This window comes from Squalius cephalus (genome assembly GCF_949319135.1).
Source record: "Squalius cephalus genome assembly, chromosome: 6".
Taxonomy (NCBI): Eukaryota; Metazoa; Chordata; class Actinopteri; order Cypriniformes; family Leuciscidae; genus Squalius; species Squalius cephalus.
Window position 1 is genome coordinate 14,592,970 of NC_137127.1, and position 22,306 is coordinate 14,615,275.

The 22,306-nt window shown below is 37.9% G+C and overlaps 1 protein-coding gene across 1 annotated transcript in view; it reads right to left on the minus strand.

Annotated features, from left to right (window-relative positions):
• Positions 1–22,306, minus strand: part of tmtc2b (transmembrane O-mannosyltransferase targeting cadherins 2b) — a 102,787-nt gene that overhangs the window by 47,043 nt on the left and 33,438 nt on the right. The window contains exon 2 of the mRNA XM_079873461.1: positions 8,621–9,194. Within this exon, the coding sequence (XP_079729587.1) occupies positions 8,621–9,194 (574 nt within the window). The remainder of the gene's footprint in view (positions 1–8,620; positions 9,195–22,306) is intronic.

Below are 22,306 nucleotides of genomic sequence, written 5' to 3' on the forward strand. Positions count from 1 at the left end.
ATATATATATATATATATATATATATATATATATATATATATATATATATATATATATATATATATTAGGGCTGTCAAAAGATTAATCGCGATTAATCGCATCCAAAATAAAAGTTTGTGTTTACATAATATATGTGTGTGTACTGTGTATAATTATTTTGTATATATAAATACACACATATGCATGTATATATTTAAGAAATATTTGCATACATATACTGTATATATATTTATATAGTTTATATTATATATAAATATAATTTTCTTTATATATAAATAACACATTTTCCTTAAATATATACATGCATGTGTGTGTATTTATATATATACAAATTTAATTATACACAGTACACACACATATATTATTAAAAACAAACTTTTATTTTGGATGCGATTAATCGCGATTAATCTTTTGACAGCCCTAATATATATATATATATATATATATATATATATATATATATATATATATATATATATATATATATATATATATATATATATATATGCATATAAACATTAGGGCTGTGTATTGCCAAGAATCTGGCAATATGATATATAAAAAATATACATAACACAAATACTCTTGTTGTTGATATGACATTTTATTGTCATTTTATTTATTTAACTTAAAATAGGAAGGAAGGAAGGAAGGAAGGAAGGAAGGAAGGAAGGAAGGAAGGAAGGAAGGAAGGAAGGAAGCTTTTACCAAAATTTATTAGATTGCTCCAACTCTGAAACTACTCCCCTTTTCAGATGATTTCACTTATATTTCAACCCTTCAAGGCCTAAATGTCTAAGTGAATAAATTTAAAAACAAACCACTTTACTAAAACATTTTTTTATTGAAAAAAAAAAAAAAAAAAGATTTTTGGTTGTAAACAAAAACCAAGCTACCCTCTTAGCGAACAATAATTGATGTTTATTAAAATATGGTTATTAAAACTAAACTGATGTTTCATCTCTTGTACAAAACAGTCCAAACAATGTGAAGAGGGCACAAGGTGGCAGTGGAGAGCACAGCGTCCCCTCTAATCCTAGACTCCGCCCCTTTTATGCAGATCTGTTTCCTGTGTGTTAGGAAAACCAAAACGGATTTGAGTCCTTCACACATTGTGTTCATCTCTGAATTACTATCTCTGAAAAGTCACGGATATTGCTGTGCTCTTTTGAGAGAAGAAAGAAAGGGTGAGGGCAAAGGGTGACATGCCCGAATGCACAGCAGGGTCACCGCTTGTGCTGACCTCAACGACACAGCAGATTATTTTAATTCATGATATATACATGCAGAGAGCTTTGCATTTACCTTAATTCAAATTCCCATTTATTGTGAAAAAAGACCGGAAAACAAGATAACAATAGAAAAAAGAATTTAGTTTGCAGCCATTTTGATTTTTGAAGCCCCTATACAGAGACTGATATAAATGTGGCTCCTGGTGGGCAGGTGCTCTTGTACGGGGTGATGCCTACAAAGCATCACTTCATCATACACTGACAGAAGGCGTTAGAGCATTCACATGCCATCTGTGCAAGAGTGTGCATACGTGACCATGTGTACACACAAGGCCATGTAATAAATTCACACCTGTTCCCTAAAACACAGCAACACACACCCAGAGCTGAACTTAACACATGCTTCATTGACATACCAGGGCTTCTTCTGAACTGAACCACCCACACAGTAAAATCACCAGACTTATCAAATACCACATTGTTTTTATAGGAAAAAGATGGTAGAAACATGCTGCATTAAAGGGATAGTTCACTTTGAAATTAAATTTGGGTATGTTTTAGCTTACCTCAAGGGCATCCAAGATGTAGGTGTCTTTTTTTCCGCAGTAGTTTCAATTTTTATATTTTTAGGTCAAACCGTTCTTGTCTGTCAGTCATATAATGCAGGTCTGTGGTCACTATCTCAAAGAGCATGCACAGAGTCCAAATTAAAACAATTCCTGATCGTCCAAATTAAACAATTCCTCATCTTAAGTACACATTGATGGCTTAAGACACGAAACGAGCGGTTTGTGTGAGAAAACGAACAGTATTTACATCGTTTTTTAACTCTTGTACACAGCCACGTCCAAGTGATCTGAGGGCGCTCGCGCATCCTGGTGTGTGACGTGTACGCAGACTGGTGCATAGATATATATACACTAGAATAGATGCCGCCTTGCCTACGGCATTCGTTCCAATGAACTGCCGTAGCCAAGGCGACATCTAGTGTATATATATGCACCAGTCTGCGCACACGTCACACAGCAGGATGCGCGAGCGCCCTCAGATCACTTGGACGTGGCTGTGTACAAGAGTTAAAAAACGATATAAATACTGTTCGTTTTCTCACACAAACCGCTCGTTTCGTGTCTTAGGCCATCAATGTGTACTTACGATGGGGAATTGTTTAATTTGGACGATGGGGAATTGTTTTAATTTGGACTCTGTGCATGCTCTTTGAGACAGTGTCCATAGACCTGCATTATAGGACTGACAGACAAGAACGGTTTGACCTAAAAATATCAAAATTGAAACTACTGTGGAAAAAAAGACACCTACATCTTGGATGCCCTTGAGGTAAGCTAAAACATACCAAAATTTAATTTCAAAGTGAACTATCCCTTTAAAGCACAACTCTCATGGCCTTTTACTTTGGATACTGAGTCAAAATGTTCATTGGTATTAAAAAACATGTATATTGTGGTATATATGTAGTTAGATCCATTTTTTTTAAAGAACATTATGGATGCAAAATGATAAGATACTAAAGATAAACAGTCAAAACTAGTCAATTACAACCAAAAACTCAACTTTTTCACGTCATAAGTTAGTATCTCCTCATTGTCACTATTATGATCTCAAAAAATGTTATGTAATACTGAATTTATGTCATCATATAATTATATTTGACAGCTATTTCTTGTGTGGCGGAAATGGAATTCATATTGTTTGTTTATATCACCCACTATTTCACATACTGCTATTGCACACTTTATTTCTATACAAAACACTTATTTACTACTTTCTAGATTGTTATTGATGTCCTTAATTTAACTATGGAAAGTTGTTTCTCATATTTGTCTATTTCTATTTAATCTCTATGATTTGATTTCTAACGACATATTTACCAAATCAAAACTACAGTTCAACTAATTGTAACAAATATAAAAAGATAAACAACTGCTAAATAACTTTTCCCTTGTGGAGCACAAAGCCATGCAAAATTCTGTCACAAAACACATTTACCTTATTAGCTTACCAACAATGCCGTTTGTACTGTGGAAAAACAGTAAAATTGCCAAGTCCTCAGGAAAGACATTTTACAGCTTAATGCTGATGAATAACTATTGTGATCTCACTCTGAAAGGTGTGTATGCCAAACGTGCTGTGCTAATTGTATCTAACTTCAGTATCTGTTACTGAAAATGAGCCTATTAACTTGTTCCAGAAAATGAGCTAATAAAACGGCATTTTCCACATAAAGATAAACTGATTACACCATAAATACAATACCTGCCAGTGCCAACAATGTTATACGTGAGAGCTAGATTTTTAAAACCTACATTCACAGAAATGCAGGTTTGACCTGCTCTAAAAATTCATTTTGTTTTAGACTGAGGGTTACAGATAAAGTTTGAAAATCTGCGTCAATCTGGGAGTATAAAATGTAAAACATCTCAGCAAGCACACTTTGATTGGCTGTGAGCGTGGAGGCTTTTTTAAAAGGGTGAGCAATGACCAAAAGCATCCTAGAGTTCTACCAGGACTCTTAATAAAAATCCCCCAAGAGCTTCGCTGGGAGACGCTGCCAAAGGCGCTTAAAACGCAGCTCCCTGTTAACTCAACATGTGCTTATGCACTTAAGTCATTCCCTCTCCTTCTCATGTTCATACGCATGTGCAGACTTATGAAACATAGTGAACTGCCTACCTAGACTGCAGTTTAGGCATCACAGGTGCCCAATGGAGGCCGTTTCAAAACGTACAAATCCTGATATGAAATGGAAGTTGCGATAGTCTTTTATTCCCTATTGGGACGTATATGATACGGCGAGTGATACTGCTTCTTGAACAAGAAAAAATGTAGTAGGGCAGGACTTGTTTGATTTTGTCCTTTGGGAATTGATTGATTTGTTGATGGTTGTGGTTTGCTATTGCCGTGATCTCATGTGAGTGACAGGTTCTCTCGCCCTCATGCCAGTAAACACATCTTCGGAGAACAGAAGAGATGTTGCTGCAAGTGGCGGGGAAAGTTATTATGATTCAAAATTACGAGGGATTAAAACGGATAAATCATTTATAATAAATACTGCAATATTCCATTAAAAAAAGCAATTGTCCATTTTGATTAGGTATTCAAGATACCAAATTTTAGACAAATTCTAGCGTAGCATATAAGGCAGGAGAAATAATGATTACACGTTTGACTATACACATATTTTATACAACACTGTAAAGTATTCAATAAAATAGTTTATTTTATTTTAAAATTTAATTGTTTTACTCAACATACATTGTCAAACTCTTTTAGAACCAATTGATTGAGTAGAATATTCCACATATTTGGGTTCTACACGGATGTTGATGTCTAAGTGTACAAATCGGTCACTCGATGTTAGGATGCAGACAGCTCATTGGATTTTAAAACAGAGCTTTAAATTACTTCTACCATGCTCGTAGTGTAGAAGTAAAATGCAACCCAAGACGTGGCTTGATTTCCTTAAATGCAAGTGTGATTTTTCTCAACAATGAAACCATAATAGAGCCACAAAAACTGTTTGCAGGGATAATGGAATCCCGGCTCTAATGGAAAGAGAAAAAGCCCATTATGCATTCACAGCTGATACGTCTGTCTGGCTATCATTACGGCGGAGAGACAGCAGAGGTGTGAGGAATGCGCAGCCAGAACATTACAGCCTGATCCAGGCAAAAGAGCGTTAGTATGTGAATGATTACAACGATATGGAAAAAGACTTTCTGACACTGAGTTACAAGTTAAGGGGATTAAAATGCTATTAGAAGATATAAGTCTATTTTTTATAGGCATTTTTGAATTTGCGGAAGAAAAATAGCCAGGTCAGTGCTACCGAGTTGAACTCAGGTGCAGTAATATATCTCTCAAAATGATTTCACAAGAATCAGGTGAATTGTAAAGCTGGAAACGTGCATAATTTATGGACAAAAATGTATAAAATATCAGTACCATATCGGTTATTAAAATTTTCTCATTTATCAATATTGGTCACTTTTGGATAAACATGTATTTGCTGATAGTTAATTTATTGCATTTTCTTCCTTTAGATTAACTTGCTGTCATTAACACTCTCTAACATCTAATCTTTAAAAACTAATGTTAAATGTAATCTTTAGCAAATCTCAAAACGAATGTTGATCTTCCAATTTTGTACATTGTAATGTTGTAACAATTTCCACAACATCACTACGTGCTTGTGTAAGATGAAGCATCACTAAATATTGACCACTACAGATGGTACCAATATTAAACGGACTGAACTTCTGTTCCTTTCAGCCTTATTTTCACTCGCATCAAATTAAATGTGGCATCCATTTTGACTTAACTCTACTAATAAGCATATCAAAACACTGCGGTTTTACTCGTATAACGTAAATACAAATTCAAGTTAGAGAAAATTGGAAATAAATTGAGTATTCGGAACAGTCCAGGGAGATTCTAAAAAACACTTTAATGCAATTTAGAAGCCTCACAACATCCAGACCCTCTTAAACTTGAGATTATTGAATCGAAAGCACCATCCATCTCTGTAAGTAATTGTCCTGAGTCCAGACCAGCTGCCCAGGGAGCATTTACTTATAGCAGACATCCTGATTTAGCATCAATATAAAGCTATGGGATGATGTCATAAACTGCATAGCGCAATCAGATAAGCAGCCCAATTTACGATCACACCGCTATTCTCATACACGCCTGCACATCTAATATGGACAGACGTTGAACGGCCATTAATATGTCCCTGTGCCTCACACATTAAGCAAGCCCACAGACGTATTGCACCAAAAAGTGCATTGCAGAGAGAATTATAGACGTGCTTATTATGCCACATTGACAGATGTGCATCTAAACGCTGGTGTTTTTGAGTTTATTTCCCCCCTATTTAGTTTATCGTCTCATTACGTCGAATGAGTCTTCGGGCCCTTGGATGTAGGAAGCAGTTTGTCTCCTCACTAAAACCCATCCAGCTTTCATCTCTGGAATTATCGCCGCACTGTAGCCTGGCAGATGAGAGATATTTGTCCTTGGGCTTGCGGATCGTAGACGCCTTGATGCTTATGTGTTTACATAGTAATTCTGGCTTCCCCTTCGACTCTACTTTATGTTAAGCTGTCATAAGTCAGAGTGACTCGGTCTATACTCAAAGAAGTAAATCTGGAATTATTTGCCTCTGACAACATGCTAAGACTTTTTAACCGGATGACAGCAATGTGAAAACACAGCCGAGACATGATGCAGAAAGGATATTTGAAGCACATGGGTTTGCGGACAAGCGAATGCTCCCTTGCACACTGCAGAGCAAAGCATTTCTACAGTATGGATTAATTAAAACGACAGCTGGGCCAGTAGAAGAGCTGATGATTGATGGGGAGATGGTCAATCAGAGTGAGAGGAGATGTCAGATATGAGAGATCGTGCTCTTTAACACCTATAGGCCAGGCTTCCCGGGCTGAAGTGATGTGCCATTAGAGGGCCTGTCTGCTGCAATCTATGAATAATCCAAAGGCAGACAGCATCACAGCTCAGCCTCTCTCTGAGATGTCACAGGCCATTATGATGAAAAGCCATGCTGGTCCAAAATACACTGGTGTACTGTACAATGTTTGTATGATTTGTGCCCATAAGTGTCAGAAATGAACTTTAAGGTCTAAATTTGCCCCATTTTCTTCTGGTATGAGCACATTTCTGTCTAACACACAATAAACGCAGAGCATGTCTTCCATTTATGTTAAATGCATTTATTTGAATTAATAAATTCATTGAAATAAATTCTCAATCTAAACAACTGTTACCTATGGAGCCCCTAAAGGGGATAAAAATATACAGACTTTCATGTGCGCACGAGACATATCTCATGTGCACGAGAAAACTATTGCACGATTTCATGAACGTGAAAGTCTGCATATTTTTATTTTTGCAAAGGTCCCTTTGGGGATGCACGATATTACAATTCTGGCCAATTATTTTATTTTGTCTAAACAAATAAAAACTACAGTCAACTGAATTTAGGGATCACAAAATTATGTATAGAATGAAAAATGTATATTTATTTTGTGATCTGCTAAAGATCTTAAACATTAACTTTAAATTGAGCATTACATGATGACAATGGTTACCTAAATGTAAAAATACAGGAAATAAGCATGAACATTTAAATATTCAAAATCGACCAATATATCGAGTATCAACAGATGCAATAAATCAATCTGTAATATCACCAACAATCCAATATGGCACTTATTGTGGAATTGAGGAATTCTCCCCATGGTTTATTTCTGATGAATATGAATACATGAATTTACATTATTAACATTATCTTTACACCCTGGCATGAGAATTCAAAGGGTCTCTAATCCTAGTCACATTTGTGCACACGTCAATACAGCTTGCAGTGATTGGCTGGGGGTTACGAATGTCACTGTGTTCTGAGAGCTGATGGTAAATCCTTTTGACAAGACAGGGTTGAGCAAAACTCGACCTGATAGTCGGGTTCTTGGAAGAACAGAGATCTGCCCTAAGGAGCAGGGCACTGCTGTGTGCAATCCTTCTAATATCATTGATTTCCCTGTCTAGCTTTCGCCACCATAACTCTATACGCACACACACTGACTTCTAATGTTTATGAGCGATTGCTGCGCTAATTACCATTCTCATGTAAACACAATACATCCACATCATTAGACATCATTAAAGGAGCATTCGTTGCGATTTCACTCTGACCGTTAATAAAACAATTTCAGAATGTTAGCCAGGCTTTTCCGGCCTCACTTGAAAATTTTCCAATTATAAAGGGTTCATTAAAAACAGGAGTTTACAGGGGACTGACTTCACCCGTGTCGGGTTCAGATGAACGGTAGTTTGAGAAAGCAGAGCGGGTCATTGAAATTTAAGGAGCCAGTGTTCAGTAAACTCAAAATCAGGGCAGTGAAAATAGATGCAATAAGGTTACCGAAATTTGATGTGGTGCAGAAACGTTTTCGTGTAATTACAGATCGTCGTGTGCTGCCAAGTGAAAACACAAACATCTCTGGCCAGATGCATGTATGTTAATACACCAAACAAACACCAATTTTCTTTTGATTGGCCTTGGCTAGCATTTTTCTAGTCCATTACGAAGAAGAAAAAAAAAAAAACTGTACGGTTTGTTACGGTTCACTCAGTTGAACATACATGCCAAAATGTTTTCCAAATTTTATCCTGATGGAAAGCAAACACTACACATGAACGTTTATACAAATTATCCACCAGCACACACATGCACTATCCATAGTTTGCCGGGCCACTGCAAGAGTTTAGGAAATCAAATACATGCATTAAAAAAACAAAAAAACAAAAACACAGCTGGTTTTCCAAATGGCAGATAAAGGCTGTTTACCTTCTGGAAGAGAGCGGGAACCTGCTGCAGCTTAAACCTGTGGAAGACAAACACATCGTACATGGCAGCCACAGCCAGCACCGTTACGCCTTGTTCCTTCCACAGCATGCTGAAAGAAGCGCATGCCAAGGTGGCCAAAAACCACGTCCAGCTTCGCCTGTGGGCACTCGTCTTCATGGCACAATGGCATATGTAGCAGCGTAGGGCCAGAAGGAAGAAGAGGGCGGCTCCCACGTCGGCCCGGCCCACAATGCCCGCCACGGCCTCTGTGTGAATGGGGTGAGCGGCAAAGAGAAGCCCAGCCAGCAGGCTCCAGCAACCCGACCCAAGCAGCAGCCTTGAGAGGCTAGAGAACAGGGCAGTCGTGGCACAGTGTAGAACCACATTGACCAGGTGGTAACCCCAGGGATCTAAGGCACCCAGGGCGTAGTTGAGTCGAAAGGAGAGTGTGCAGAGAGGGCGATAGGACTTATGGCTACCGCTGTGGGTGAGAAGTGTCCCCCAGAAGTCATCGTAGAAGATGTTGATCCAAGGCGTTTCGGGGAGAAGGTCCTGGTTGGTCTTGATAGCACGGCTGTGTGGAGAAAAAAAAAAGAGTTGGTGATCCAAATAGAGTCAAATGACATTAACAGAATTATTCGAATTTATAAAACTGTCAATTAATTCTCTACAGTGCACAAGGACATTGCTTTGAAGAGTGAAGGTTGAGTTTGTCCTCATCCCACATCACTTGCTCTGCTATTGTATGAGCTGCACTATGAGTGTTGTGATTGACATTCGTCACTTGCTAAAGCCTTGAGTCTTCCTAACACAGCAGTCTTCTTCATAAAAGAACAGGGGATGACTAAAACACACACATCACAGGCATGAGACCATGTGTGAAAGTACAAATCTGCATGTAAGCTGACAAAGTCATTAGTCATATAGCAAACTTCTCCTGTGTTTTTGTGTATAGATTTATTCCCAATTTTTACAATGAACAATGAAACCCTCAATTTTAAGTCTAAAATTAAGTAAAAAAGAAAAGAAAAATATTAAAAAACAATTTTACAAATGATATGCAGTTTTAATTATAATATGATGTAACCGTTCATAGGGATCATAAAGATCAATAGAAACTGCAAATCAATATGTGAGAATACCTTACATTGATTCCGACATTCCTCAACGTTTAGAAACTGAGGATATGTACCGCACACTTGACCAAAAATAAATAAGTGATAAACAGAAAAACAGGGACATCCATTTAGCTGTAAGCAAGCACGAAGTGGTACCAAATGTCTGTCAATCAAAGCGATCCGACTTTGCCAAGAAGAAACTCAAAGACAAAGAGAAAGATAAAATCTAAGGGGAATGAAAAATGCAGAAATGCAAGAAAAGAGCGAGTTGAAGGAGTAATCAGCCATTTTCTCCCTCCCTGGGAGAAGGCTTTGGGACTCTAAATATGTCTGAAGAAGGCCTCATAAAAGCATAGAGTTGTGCAGACAATGGGGGAGGCAGGGCGGGATATGCTCTAGTGGCCATAGACACATACTGTGCCCACGTTGTCTGCCTGTGTTGCGCCGCCCAACAAGACTGAGAGAGCCCTCAAGGCAAACAAACACCACAAACATGTGTAAACAAAGCAACTAAGCAGTTACGTTATTCCATATGCAGTCATCCGTGCCAAAATCCATGTCATTCAAACCCTAGGCAGTGGTATCTTGCTGTGAAACAAACACCCTCTACCCCCTGTGATCGTGAATACACGGCTGCACACATGAAGATGGTGTTGAACCGTCGAGTGTAATTAGTCTCCTTAGAGAGCGCAAGCAATGACATAAGCTGTAATTAAAACATGCAACGGGAAATACGTGACAAGTGCGATAACGTACCATCTAAGCGACAGAATAATCAGTCTTCACAGCAATGGTGCCAAGAATGTGTAATTAACAACGAATGGAGACAAAAGGTTTAATGGAAACATGTTTACAAGAGAAAGATTTGATGCAAAAAGAGCAATGGATCCCTGGCTGTAGAGCCAAAGTCTTTTATCATTTGCTACTAGCTAGCACACTTGCACAGTCGCCAGCAGCGAACGCCCGTCTACTCCTACCCCATGAGAACAGATGGAACTAGGAGAAGTGAGGAGATATTACAAAAGACCAAACTGCCAAAAAGAACTAGTCTTGGGGGAAAATTTTGACAAGACACGTTGAAATTGCGGCCATTACTTTGTAAAAGTCCACAAGAAAAACAGATGCATCGAGAACTACATTTCTCCGTGAGATAAAGCTCTCCATCATCGGACACATTTCAAATCTCTGCCTTGACTTTGATAGATTCACTGTCTTGGTAGACTTTACAGATTTTTTTCTCCCTAAGGTATACCTTCTTCATTTTATTCCAAACCATTCAGCAAATTAGATCTTTATTCTTACATACAAAGGGATAACACGAGAGCCATTGTGGTTCAATTACACCTCTGAATCAACTGAAAGGAGTTGCCAATTTACTGGATACTTTGGAGAGCAAGAGAAAACAAACTCCATGGCCTGAAGTCTCGACAACCAGCAGCTCAGACAAGACAACAGACTGTGCCAGGGCCAGCAGGCAGGGGCTTCAGAGATCGGCTTTCGTATAAAGTGTGAATCAGAAAGGAACACTTGGAGCTCTAGAGCTGGATTGTAACTGAAGATCAGGAACAACAGAGGCTCTCGGATTGTATGACGAATACATGATTTCTTGAGCCACTGCCTGATTTGGCTTGACAGCACGAGGAAGTCTGACTCCCTAGAATGATTCTAATTGGTGTTACTAAGACAAATAACGTCAAACTCTGGCATGAGTTGATACTTCTTGCCCGTAGAGGATGTAGACAGGGATAGGAGTCCAGTGGCAGCTTTTTTATATGCAGGAGCACATTCTTACTCTCGACAACTCTCAGGGGACTGGTGGTATCACGCAATCCTGAATCTGGGCACTTTATTTCATCTAGAGTCCAATCAGCATGCTGGGGATACTGTGACCACATCTGTCAAAGCATGTTTGCTTATCACTCTATCCTTGCCGTGACTGGTACGTTGTTACATTTTGGATGACCGCAGCTCTAATGAGAAGTGAAATCCAAAATAAGTCCTGTGTAATCTAGATCCCAGTTCCCTCAGACTGGGAGCAAGATTTAGCTATGCAGCCATGAGAGGAGCTTAAATGCAGCAGTGTTGATAGCAGGCTGCGACCTCAATGTTTTCGGACAAGTACAGCTTTGCTAGATCCAAAACAAAGGCTTATAATTCGAGCCAAAAGCAAAACAAACCATACAAAGTGTCTAGTCTCTGGAATCAAAAGCGACCAACTACAGTGCAACCATATTCCATGGGTTGTCTTTCTTTATGAATCGGACGGATACACTTCTTGAAGCATGATTAGCTTAATGCACAGAGTAAATTCGCTCTGCCAAAGTGCATGGATGTCAGCAAGTCCATCCGGGGTCAATATTTTTTAACTTAAAGCTATCTAAATAACTTATCTTAACATCAAAAAATGGTTTCAGATATTCTTCTGAAAGTTTGAGTCCCAATTGCACATGCACAATTGTTTTATATTTGTGCCAGTAAGTGAAAAGCGGGGGAGAAAGACACAGGCAGTGGGGAGATGTGTTTTTCAGTCTGCCAAGTATGTGTCATCACCCGGCTTCAGTGTCTGAAAGGGCCGCCGTCATATTTTGAGAGTGCCTACAGAGAGGCTGTCCGGTCTGTCCACTCTGCTCTCATGCCTGGGCTTTTGTCTATGGTTTCTTCCCATGAGAATGCCTGCAGGTCAATAACAGAATACCTTCCCCTTATGTGGTACTTATGCGAGAAGAGCTCTCAGGGACAACAGCCTTGTTCCTTTGTGTAGTTTCATGAAGAAAAGCTGTATGGGCCATAAAGAGAGGAAAATCAATTAATTTGTCAGAATAAAGGACTGAACTGTTGAGGAAACACCTTCCATGCCGAGTAACTCACAAAGTACAAATGTCTTTCATTCTTTAAGTTATTCATTCATTCACTCCCTCTTTCTTTCAGTTATTCATTCATTCATTCATTCATTCATTCTTTCTTTTGGCCAATCTTTCATTTTTTCCTTTGGTCAATTTGTTCTGTCATTCTTTTTCATTTCAGTCATTCTTTTATTCTTTATCATTCATTTTCATTCTCATTCTCTCAATAATTTATTCATTGGACATGGTACATTGATAATACAATTTTTGGACATGTACTGTGCTAATATCAGTTGGTTCAGATTTGTTTAACCTTGAAGTACCATATAAATGGCATAATACATAAAGAGGGTAATCGTTATACAGTATTCTGGCAGGCGGAGCGAAGCGTGCCGCACCGGCCTCGAGTCCCACGGAGGAGCTCTGGAAGGATAAAAGGAGGAGTGACAGCAGTGGAAGAGAGAGGACCAGGCCTGGAGTTTATGTTGTTGTTTTGTTTTAGTTTATGCGTCAGTCGTCTATGAGGGGCTTCTGCTTTACTTTCATTTTGATGTTTGTTTATTGCATCATGTTTTTTCTTTCTGATTCCATCACTGCAAAATTATAATGCCATAGGACTTAAAAAAAATAAAAAGATTCACAAGAAGAATGTTTTCCAGTGAAATCATTAATCCTTCAATATCAACCAACACCTAAATGAACAGAAATACATAAATTATTATTAGTCATATTAGTAAAATAAATTTAAGATAGAGGAAGTTGGGGTTCATGCTCAACAAATGTATGCAAGATCAACCTGAAATAAATGTCTGTGCTTTACCAAGAAGTCGCCGCTAGCTACCACATATGCTATTGCAGTGAATACTTCCTATAGTTCCTCAATTGAAGAGCTTTAGATCATGCTTCAAATCATGTCAAAAGGTCTTAACACCATCACAGCTTCCTCAAAACTGGAGAAATAAAAAACTATTTGCATACATCATTTATAAATGGCAGATTATGGAGGCGAAAAGACATTTCACCAGGCTAATCTTATAAATGCTGGCATTACAAATCAATTAATACGCCTGGAAAGAAAAATAAGCTATTGACATTTCAAAGTCACAAAATGCATTCCGTCACCAACTTATGCACAAAAAATGTCAAGGAATGAGTGAGGTACAAAGTGCTCTCTTGAGATATTAACTAATAGAATTGACACTTTGAACTGTTCGTTGTTAAACAACACAAAATCGATACCACAGTAAACTCAATGTATTTCAATATGTCAGTCTGGCAAGTTAGTCAAAATGTCAGCTGGTGTATTATTGAATTAAGGTCAGACAGAATGGGACTAAAGGCTTTCATTTGGTGGGCTTCAACAAATAGTGAAGCAGACACACACTGAAAGGGTCGGGGGCTCTGCAGTCGGAACAAACCATCTCGGGTCACCATGAAATCAACATGGTCATGGCTGGACAGTGTTGATCTAAATGCCACAATAGCCACATTATCTAGATTACAACCATGTCAAAGTAAAAAGAGAATGGTTTTTTTTCCCCCCTTGTTTTTGTTTAAAAAAATAGTATATATATTATACATTCAGGCATGATTCAATTTATGACACTTTCTACCTTCCACAAACTCTCATCCTTGAACCATTTTCACAAAATAATATGCACACATCAGCAGCCATAACCTTTTCATGGGCATGAATGAATCAATTGTCCACTAATGGCAAATCAATGAAAGCGCCATTTCCATTTAGACTTTATTGACCAAAAAGAAGGGAAAAAACGCACACTCAGCACATGGTTCTGTGAACTCCCACTAAATTAGCATAGTGAAAAAGCGACCACCACATTTCATTATATCATGCCACCCCTCTTGGGAAAAGCAGCTTTGACAGGACTCACTATTTAAAATAGTTGTATCATGAGAGAATATTATGCTACAACTGAACTCTACTAATTAGATAACACATCAACAACTACTAAGATATACATTTCCTAAAAGAAAAATATCAGTGCATGCAAAACAAAATTAAACGTATGCTGTACAAACGTGTAATAGTAAAATAACCTCTTTTTTTTTTTTTATTACAGAAAAAACAGAGAAGAAAAAAAAATAAGAGAAGGAGAAGAGAAAGTAGTCACTCCTTAATCCACTTCCTGTGTGCAGAATATCTGCTGTAAATAGCAGACAGCTATATACAAAGCATGAGCAGCTTTGGCCAAAAGCAATCAGAAAAAATAAGTTACACCCTACATATTTGCTCTGTAACACTTTCATGGATGGTAACAGACTTTACAGAAGGACTTTCAGTGGAACATCTGTAGGAAGATGCTCTTTTAAACCCAAAAGAAATGTCTGGCCTCAATTAAAGGTGCACTATGTAACTTTTTTTGTTCACATTTAACAAAATGTACATATGTAAATACACCAATCCTTCTTCCAAAACTTTGTTTTTGTCTTTCCCTGATTGACTATGGTAAGCATGTTATAAGCGTTTATATTTTAAACCAAGCTGGATGCTATTCTCTTGAAATTGTGTACTTGTGTCACTTGTCCGTGAGTGTCTCGTCATATCTGTAAATAGAGAGAAGTTGCTCCCGCTTACTTTGACACATGTGGGAGTGGCATAGGTTAGTTGTCACCTTGAGAAAGGTTGACATGGAGCACACTAATATAAACCTTTATTTAACCAGGAAAGAAAACTCACTGAGATTGAAATCTCGTTTACGGGAGTGTTCTGGCCAAGATAGGCAGCTCAGTATAGCTGCCAGTATAGGCAGGCCATAATGCCCTGTTTCCACCGAATGGTGCGGTACACAATTTCCATTGTCAGAAGTTGTGAATGGTACCCTAATTCCGAACCGTACCACTTTTTTGGGACCCTTCCATTGGGGTACCTAGCCTAGCACAATAGTTCGGTACTAAAGGGTGGAGCTAGACTCACTGCAGAACTTTGATTGGTTGACAGAGAATCGTCACTACATTACTACTGCACGTGCTACAAGGGGAATGGGGAACAACAAGGGGAACAACACAAGAGGTGTCATTTTTTTTTATAATGTTGAAACACAATACCGTTTCTTCTTGTGACAAACAGCCACATGTTGAGAAGCAAGAACAAGATCTGTTGTATTTCCTCCATTGTTGTTTACTGTGTCACTTTCTTCTTCGCGAAAGAATGATCGCTACTTGCCGGCATACACCACGCCTATCAAGTAAGGATACTATTGGCGGTGCAAACGCAAGCCCGGATCAGAGTTTACCGTCCCGAATTGTAATGCACTGTCCCGTCCTGCTCGGTGGAAACGAGGCATACATCTCGAACCTCTGGGGGAACCACTTTTTTTTTTTTTTGCAAAAAAAACAAGAAAAAAAAAGGCAGAACAAAGGAGCATCTGCTTGATAAAAGAGAACGTGACAGAGCTCGCAATAAAACAAGAATCAACATTGGCTTGGCTTTTCAGAGATGGCAAGACCTGAGGTATTTGAAATGTTGTAAAAGCAACACAGAGATTGTGTTTTTATGACTCAACGGTTATTGAACGGATAAATTGCCATATGTAGCTTTCTAACAGAGACCATTGTAAAACATTAGTTATTGTGAAGGGTCATTTCATTATGGTTGTTGTAGCCCTGTGCTGGAATTTATTTTCAAGGAAGTACAGTGTCTATTGTTTTTAACCATATGGTTCTATTAACCATAAAGGTTGAAAAACTCTGCTATATTTTTCGCATCCTCGTCTTAATTTTTTTTTATATTGCCTGCACATACATTCGCTGGATTCCGTGGCAGATCACACTATACATAAATGCATTATCACTTACTTTATTTGTCCTCTGTGTTTACTTCCATATGACTGCATGCTGCATGACGTCTTTTTATCGTTCTTTTGCACATGCAGGTCAGTTCAGGACCATGATCGGTTCACACTGGAATCTGATATTGGCCACATTTAAAACAACAATAGATATACAAAAAAAATTGGATCAATAAATCGGAATTGAGCACTAAGGCTTGCAGTGTGAACACAACTATAGTGTACCTTTTAAGGAAATAGGAAAAAGGTCTACTGTTCAAATTGTGACTCGTGCCCAACATGGAAAACCACTAAATGGATTCTTATGGTTTGCACTAGTATTAACAAGAATCAAAAGAGACAAAAAAGCTGAATTTCTGCCAGAGTTTAAGCAATAACATGCAAGATCTTGCACAAACCATTGTTCACAGAGATGTGCGAGCTTTGTACTGTATCAGGTAAAATCTTTGGAGCTTAGTTCATTTCCTGGGGATCATAAAGTGGCATGTGCGCCCTCCCGGTCAGCACTTCAGACTGTGAACTAAGCCACCTGTTTGGCATCAGTGTTGACACAAGATACATCTTGCATAAAGGTTACAAATGTGCTGAACAGAGATTTTCTGAATAGTCATCAAATAGATTGTTAAAACAAATGTACTGTTGAACAACATGAGAGACTCGCACACATGCTGCCGACCTGCAGTTAAAGTCTCTTAACTTCTGGGTTTGTTGCAAATGGCACCTGTCCTTAAACCATAGAAAATACAAACAAAAACTCCCACTCCGCACTTTAATATTGGATCACCCACAACCAGTGTTATCAAAGCTTCTTTGAAAACGTATGCCAAATTGTAGGTAGCTAGTAACTAACAAAACCGCAGCTAAAATACACTAAATGGGTAAAAAAAAATAGGGCTATCAATCATTTAACCTAGCTTACCTTTAACCTACCTGTAATAGTATAATGTTGTCACAGTTAACATTCAGTTTAAAGAACACTAAATAAAATGTAAGCAATTATTAGGTTAAAAATTTATGTAACAGCAATACTATACAGTTTTGAAAACAGATGAGCTACTGTTCACTGCTACTACATATTTTAGTTACTCCTCAACAATGATAACAAACAGTTTTTCAAATTCCTCAGGATAAGCTTTGTCAAATGCTACTTAGCTGCAACAATGGATACAAAATATCATCCATTCAATCTCAATTAGCCTAATCTGCCAAACGTGTCATGCTCTGTGAATCCTCTGGTAAATGAAAGTGCCTTTGTTTTATCCAGAGTTTGACCCAGGTCTGAATACTCAGCCCACTCTCTGGCCACAGTACACAGGCCTCTCAACAGGAGGCTGTTTGTTACGGCTCGAGTCCCTCTGGCCGGAGTGCAATAAATTAGCTGGACTTTGTTCCTGCATGTTTGTGGAGCTTCTTTGTCTTCCCATGGAGCGAGAGAGTGGGCGGCCTGCTCGCTGTGTTTGAGTGCAAGGCCCATCCTGATCACCGATGGGATGGTTTATCATTCGTGCGGCTCTTGTTGACCCACAGGAGCACGTGGGAAGGAAAATGAGGAGAATGACATTGGATGGATGAGAACCAGCTGAAAGAATGCAGAAAGGAACATGTGGTACAGGGATGGGAATGAATGCCGAGGAGATACACACACACACACACACACACACACACACACACACACAAAACTCTTCAGATGGGAGCGAATATATTGCGACCACTGAGCAGGCTTTTTTCCCCCCTTTTCTTCCTATGAATTTTCTTTTTTTTCCCTTCATTTCTGGACTGGTGTGCCAGCAACATTCTCTGCTGTTGCCTTGTCAGCGGGGTGTCTTGGCTTTCCAGCCAGTTATGTGCAATAGTCTGGCAAATGTCTGAAATTTTCAAAAAGCACATCTGCATTGTAGACAAAAATCATCAGAAATTCTTTGAGAGAGGAATGAAATGAAATGAATTCATTGGAGTGTCATTTGCATCTTAACTTGGCTTTGCTTCCTCCACTGGAGTGTACAGACTTCTGGTCTACGGACACGTGGCGGATGTTCTGCAGTTGTGGGTTGGAGTGACTGCTTGCATGCGATGCAGTCCGTTTTTTATGAGGCATACCAGCAAACGGGCCGCGCCAGGCCTTGGCATGCTATTGGTTAGCCAAGACTCACTACAGTTAAGAGCACAGCACAACGACCGTGAATGCCAGCAACTCAACCGACCAAATCTGAGCATCTTCAGTAAAATTTTGGCAGCCAAACCCACTTTGCCACCCACACGCAGCTCCCAATGCCTTCAGACCATAATACTTTTTTTTTTCTTCCTGCTGCATATGGCTATTCCAGATCTTCTCCTCCATCGTGACCCCAAAAACCTTTGTTCATCATAAGTCTGATCTGCTAGGAGGGATAATGATTACCTCAGCCTTTTGGAGGACAACAGGTAATCTATCAACTAGATAGATATCCACGAACGCAAATCAATCTAGAGGAGGCTGACTACAGCTCAAAGACCTCTAGGGTGATCTGTGATGTTCATGATTTATACTTAAAAAAAAACAACTCAAGAATGCATGGCATTTCAAAAAAAAATTTTTCGTGGAAAATCGGTAGTCCATGAATGAAAAGATAAAAAAATAAAACTAAAAAAAATACACTTGCTGAATGTTCAATTTGGTGCAACAGTTCCTGACAATGCTTAATTTCAAATAAAACAACAGTAATAGCTCAGAAAGAGACTAAATATGTTCATTGTTCCTTTAAGTGTTTTTTTTTTCAGTGTACTTCCAAAATCCAGTGTTCATTTTGACTGCAAATTTAGAGTTAGTTTTAGTCAGTCTTTTGACTAAAATTCCATAGTTTTAGTCATATTATAGTTATTTGAATTTATATTTTTAGCCGACTAAATACCATAAGATTTTAGTCCACAAAATACGACTAAACTCGAACAGTCAGTAAATAAGAAACGAAAATAAGAACAAATAGCCTAAACACAATATACAAATGAAATAAACAGTGCTTTAAGTTTGTCATGTAGGTCTAACAATAGTATTCAGGTAAGAAATAGTAGCCTATACAGAAATTAAATAAAGTGCATAGTCTTCCCTGCAAAAATCCCTGTTAAAGCTACTAAAGTTACTCATTCAAGAGCAGTGAGTGATTTTCTCTTTTTTCTCTTGTTCTCTGAATTAACATTAAGTACTCACACAGAGGAAGATTTAGGCTGCTGTCACTTTAAGAACTAATGCACAGATCCAATGATACACATCCGATTTTCTCCCAACTGTTTAGTTTCACTTAAGACATAACCGCTTGTTTATTAGTGTATTTGTCCTTCCAAGTGTGAAAAGAAGCTATTAGAGAGGTGGCTTTCTATGTGCGCAGAAGACCGTCCCATACAGAGTTCTCTATTGCGTAGTCTTGTGCTTTAATAGTTTAAAATTAGCCAAGCACCTGCAAATGCATGATAAACTTTTCCTAGGCCATTGTGCAGTCCTTGCTGTCGAGCTATACTGTTAATTTCTTTGTGTTTTTATTGAGTTTGCATTTCCACATGGTTTACAAATGTTCTTGTTTTCCTTTACATCAAATGTGAAAATATATCTATATGTTTGTTTTTCTCTTTCTCACAGGCAATGTTTTTTTTAGAAACAGTTTTTGTTGCCTACCCTACTTTTTGATCTACTGCTGGGTACCATTCAAATGCGTGCCTCTAACCTTCCTACCACTCAAGAGATTTATTGTGATTGAATCCCGTTCCAAATATTCCCTCCGTAACATTTTCGTCTCGTTCTATTCATTGACGAAAAGGTCAATGAAAAACAAAAACTGTTTTTGTATTTATTTATCTCGTTTTTGACAGCGAAATTTGTCAAAAAAAATTTACGAACATTATTAGTCAATGAAATTAACTGCCAAAATCATGAATAATCTTCTTCCTTACAATGCAAAATCCGAACAACTCTCTCTATTCACTGATCTGTATAATGATCTCTATATAGATCAGTGTCTCTATCCCACTGTCATGCAGCCATACAACAATTCACTTCGTTAATGAGCTCGCCTGAGCACAAAGCACACTTCCATTCGTGATTCCACATGTTCCATGTTAATTATAGACAATCATAGAGGATTGTTCATGGTGGTGCACAGTGTGATCTCATTAGAAGCAATCACACTGTTATCACAGATGCCCCTTGTTCAGGCACACAAGTTATTAGTAGAACATTAGGGGGCTTGCTCATAATTGAAGGTGCATATGTTGACTGTCCCGTGTGAGTGTCCTGTGAGTGAAATCACAGATGACCCCCAACAGTACATACATGAGACCTTGACTTTGACCCCACCCCCTTCCTGCCATGGAACGCATCATCCTTTCAGCATGTCCAATAATGAATTCTGTGCAAAACCTAAGACACAACAGCTGTGTTCCAAAACTTGGTGAGCTGCCTTGCTGCCTACATAGGCATTTTAACAGTCACAGAAAAAAATAGGCAGCAAAAATAGGCTCGACAAATTCAATAGAATTTTATGATTGCATGCTGCTAAGCTAACAGTGATACTTTAATAAGCATAAAAGCTTTACTCGCAAATATTGGGTAATATAATCCAATTTGAATTCCACAGAGCAATTTTTTACCAATAATTTCCGTTACAGAATTAATTTCATTATATAGCTCACTGAGCTCATCGCAGTACATCAGTTGCAGTTGATATATTATAATAACATATATATGATATTTATGCTTATTTTGAAAATGTATCCCCTTTTAATTGATAAATAATATATATATATATATATATATATATATATATATATATATATATATATATATATATATATATATATATAAAACATTTTACATATTTAAAAAAAATTTTTTCATTTAAAGGTGATTTCTCATTTAAAGAAATATAACTGAATGATGTTAATGATAAATTAACTTTAAAATATATAAAAATATTTCCCACTTTTATTATATATTATAATAATGCGTTTCAATAATAATAATAATAATAATAATAATAATAATAGTAATAATAATAATAATACAATATTATATGTCATATGTTATAGAAGTTGGAAAAAAATTATTTTTCATTACAAGAGTGAAAAACAAGAAGCCCTGATGAAGCTTCCGAAAAACAATCGAAATCGCTTCATTCAGTGCAGACTGGCCTTTGACTTTTTAAACAAACAAACTTCTTAAATTAGTGGCTGGAAGGAAAATGAGGGGTGGAAAAGTTTGCAATAAAATGAAATACAACTAAATCTTTCCCCTTAAGGAGTGACATTAATTCAAGTGTTACCAAAATATACTTAGCGGTGCTATTGCGTGAGACGAAAGCGTCTGGTAATCCCGTAAACATTCTTAAAAGGAACCCAACCAGCCACTTAACTGTTTTTAAATGCTTTGTCTTCCACATGGTGTCAATTTGCATTTTTGTAAAGGAGCTCATTTACGCATTTTAGACTTTATAGTCACAAAAATCACAGAAACCACACCACCATCCTGGTAAGCAATTCGGTTTTACAGCCTTTTGATTTCGCAATCGACTTTTCAATCATGTTGGGACCACAAAGGAAAGACATCGGTTCTCCAACAAGTCCAAGCATCACTAAAATTCAAGCTCGAGTTACCAATTACCACCCAAGACTGATTAATTCTAAATCATTTAAAAAAATAGCAAACAGATTACACTGCTTGGGAAATTTGGTTCATCATATGGTTTCAATGAATCAGAACCCTAGAGATCTTCAGTGCACGACTGCAGCTGACCACGCCGAGGGGGAAACCCATCAGAATAAAAGCTAAAATTTCATGCACCCTGCCCTCCTCCTCACTGCCTGAGATGGAGAAACAGAGGAATACTCGGAGTACAATCCATCAATCAATACCATTCTGAGCCAAATCTCCACCGTCTTCTGGAATCG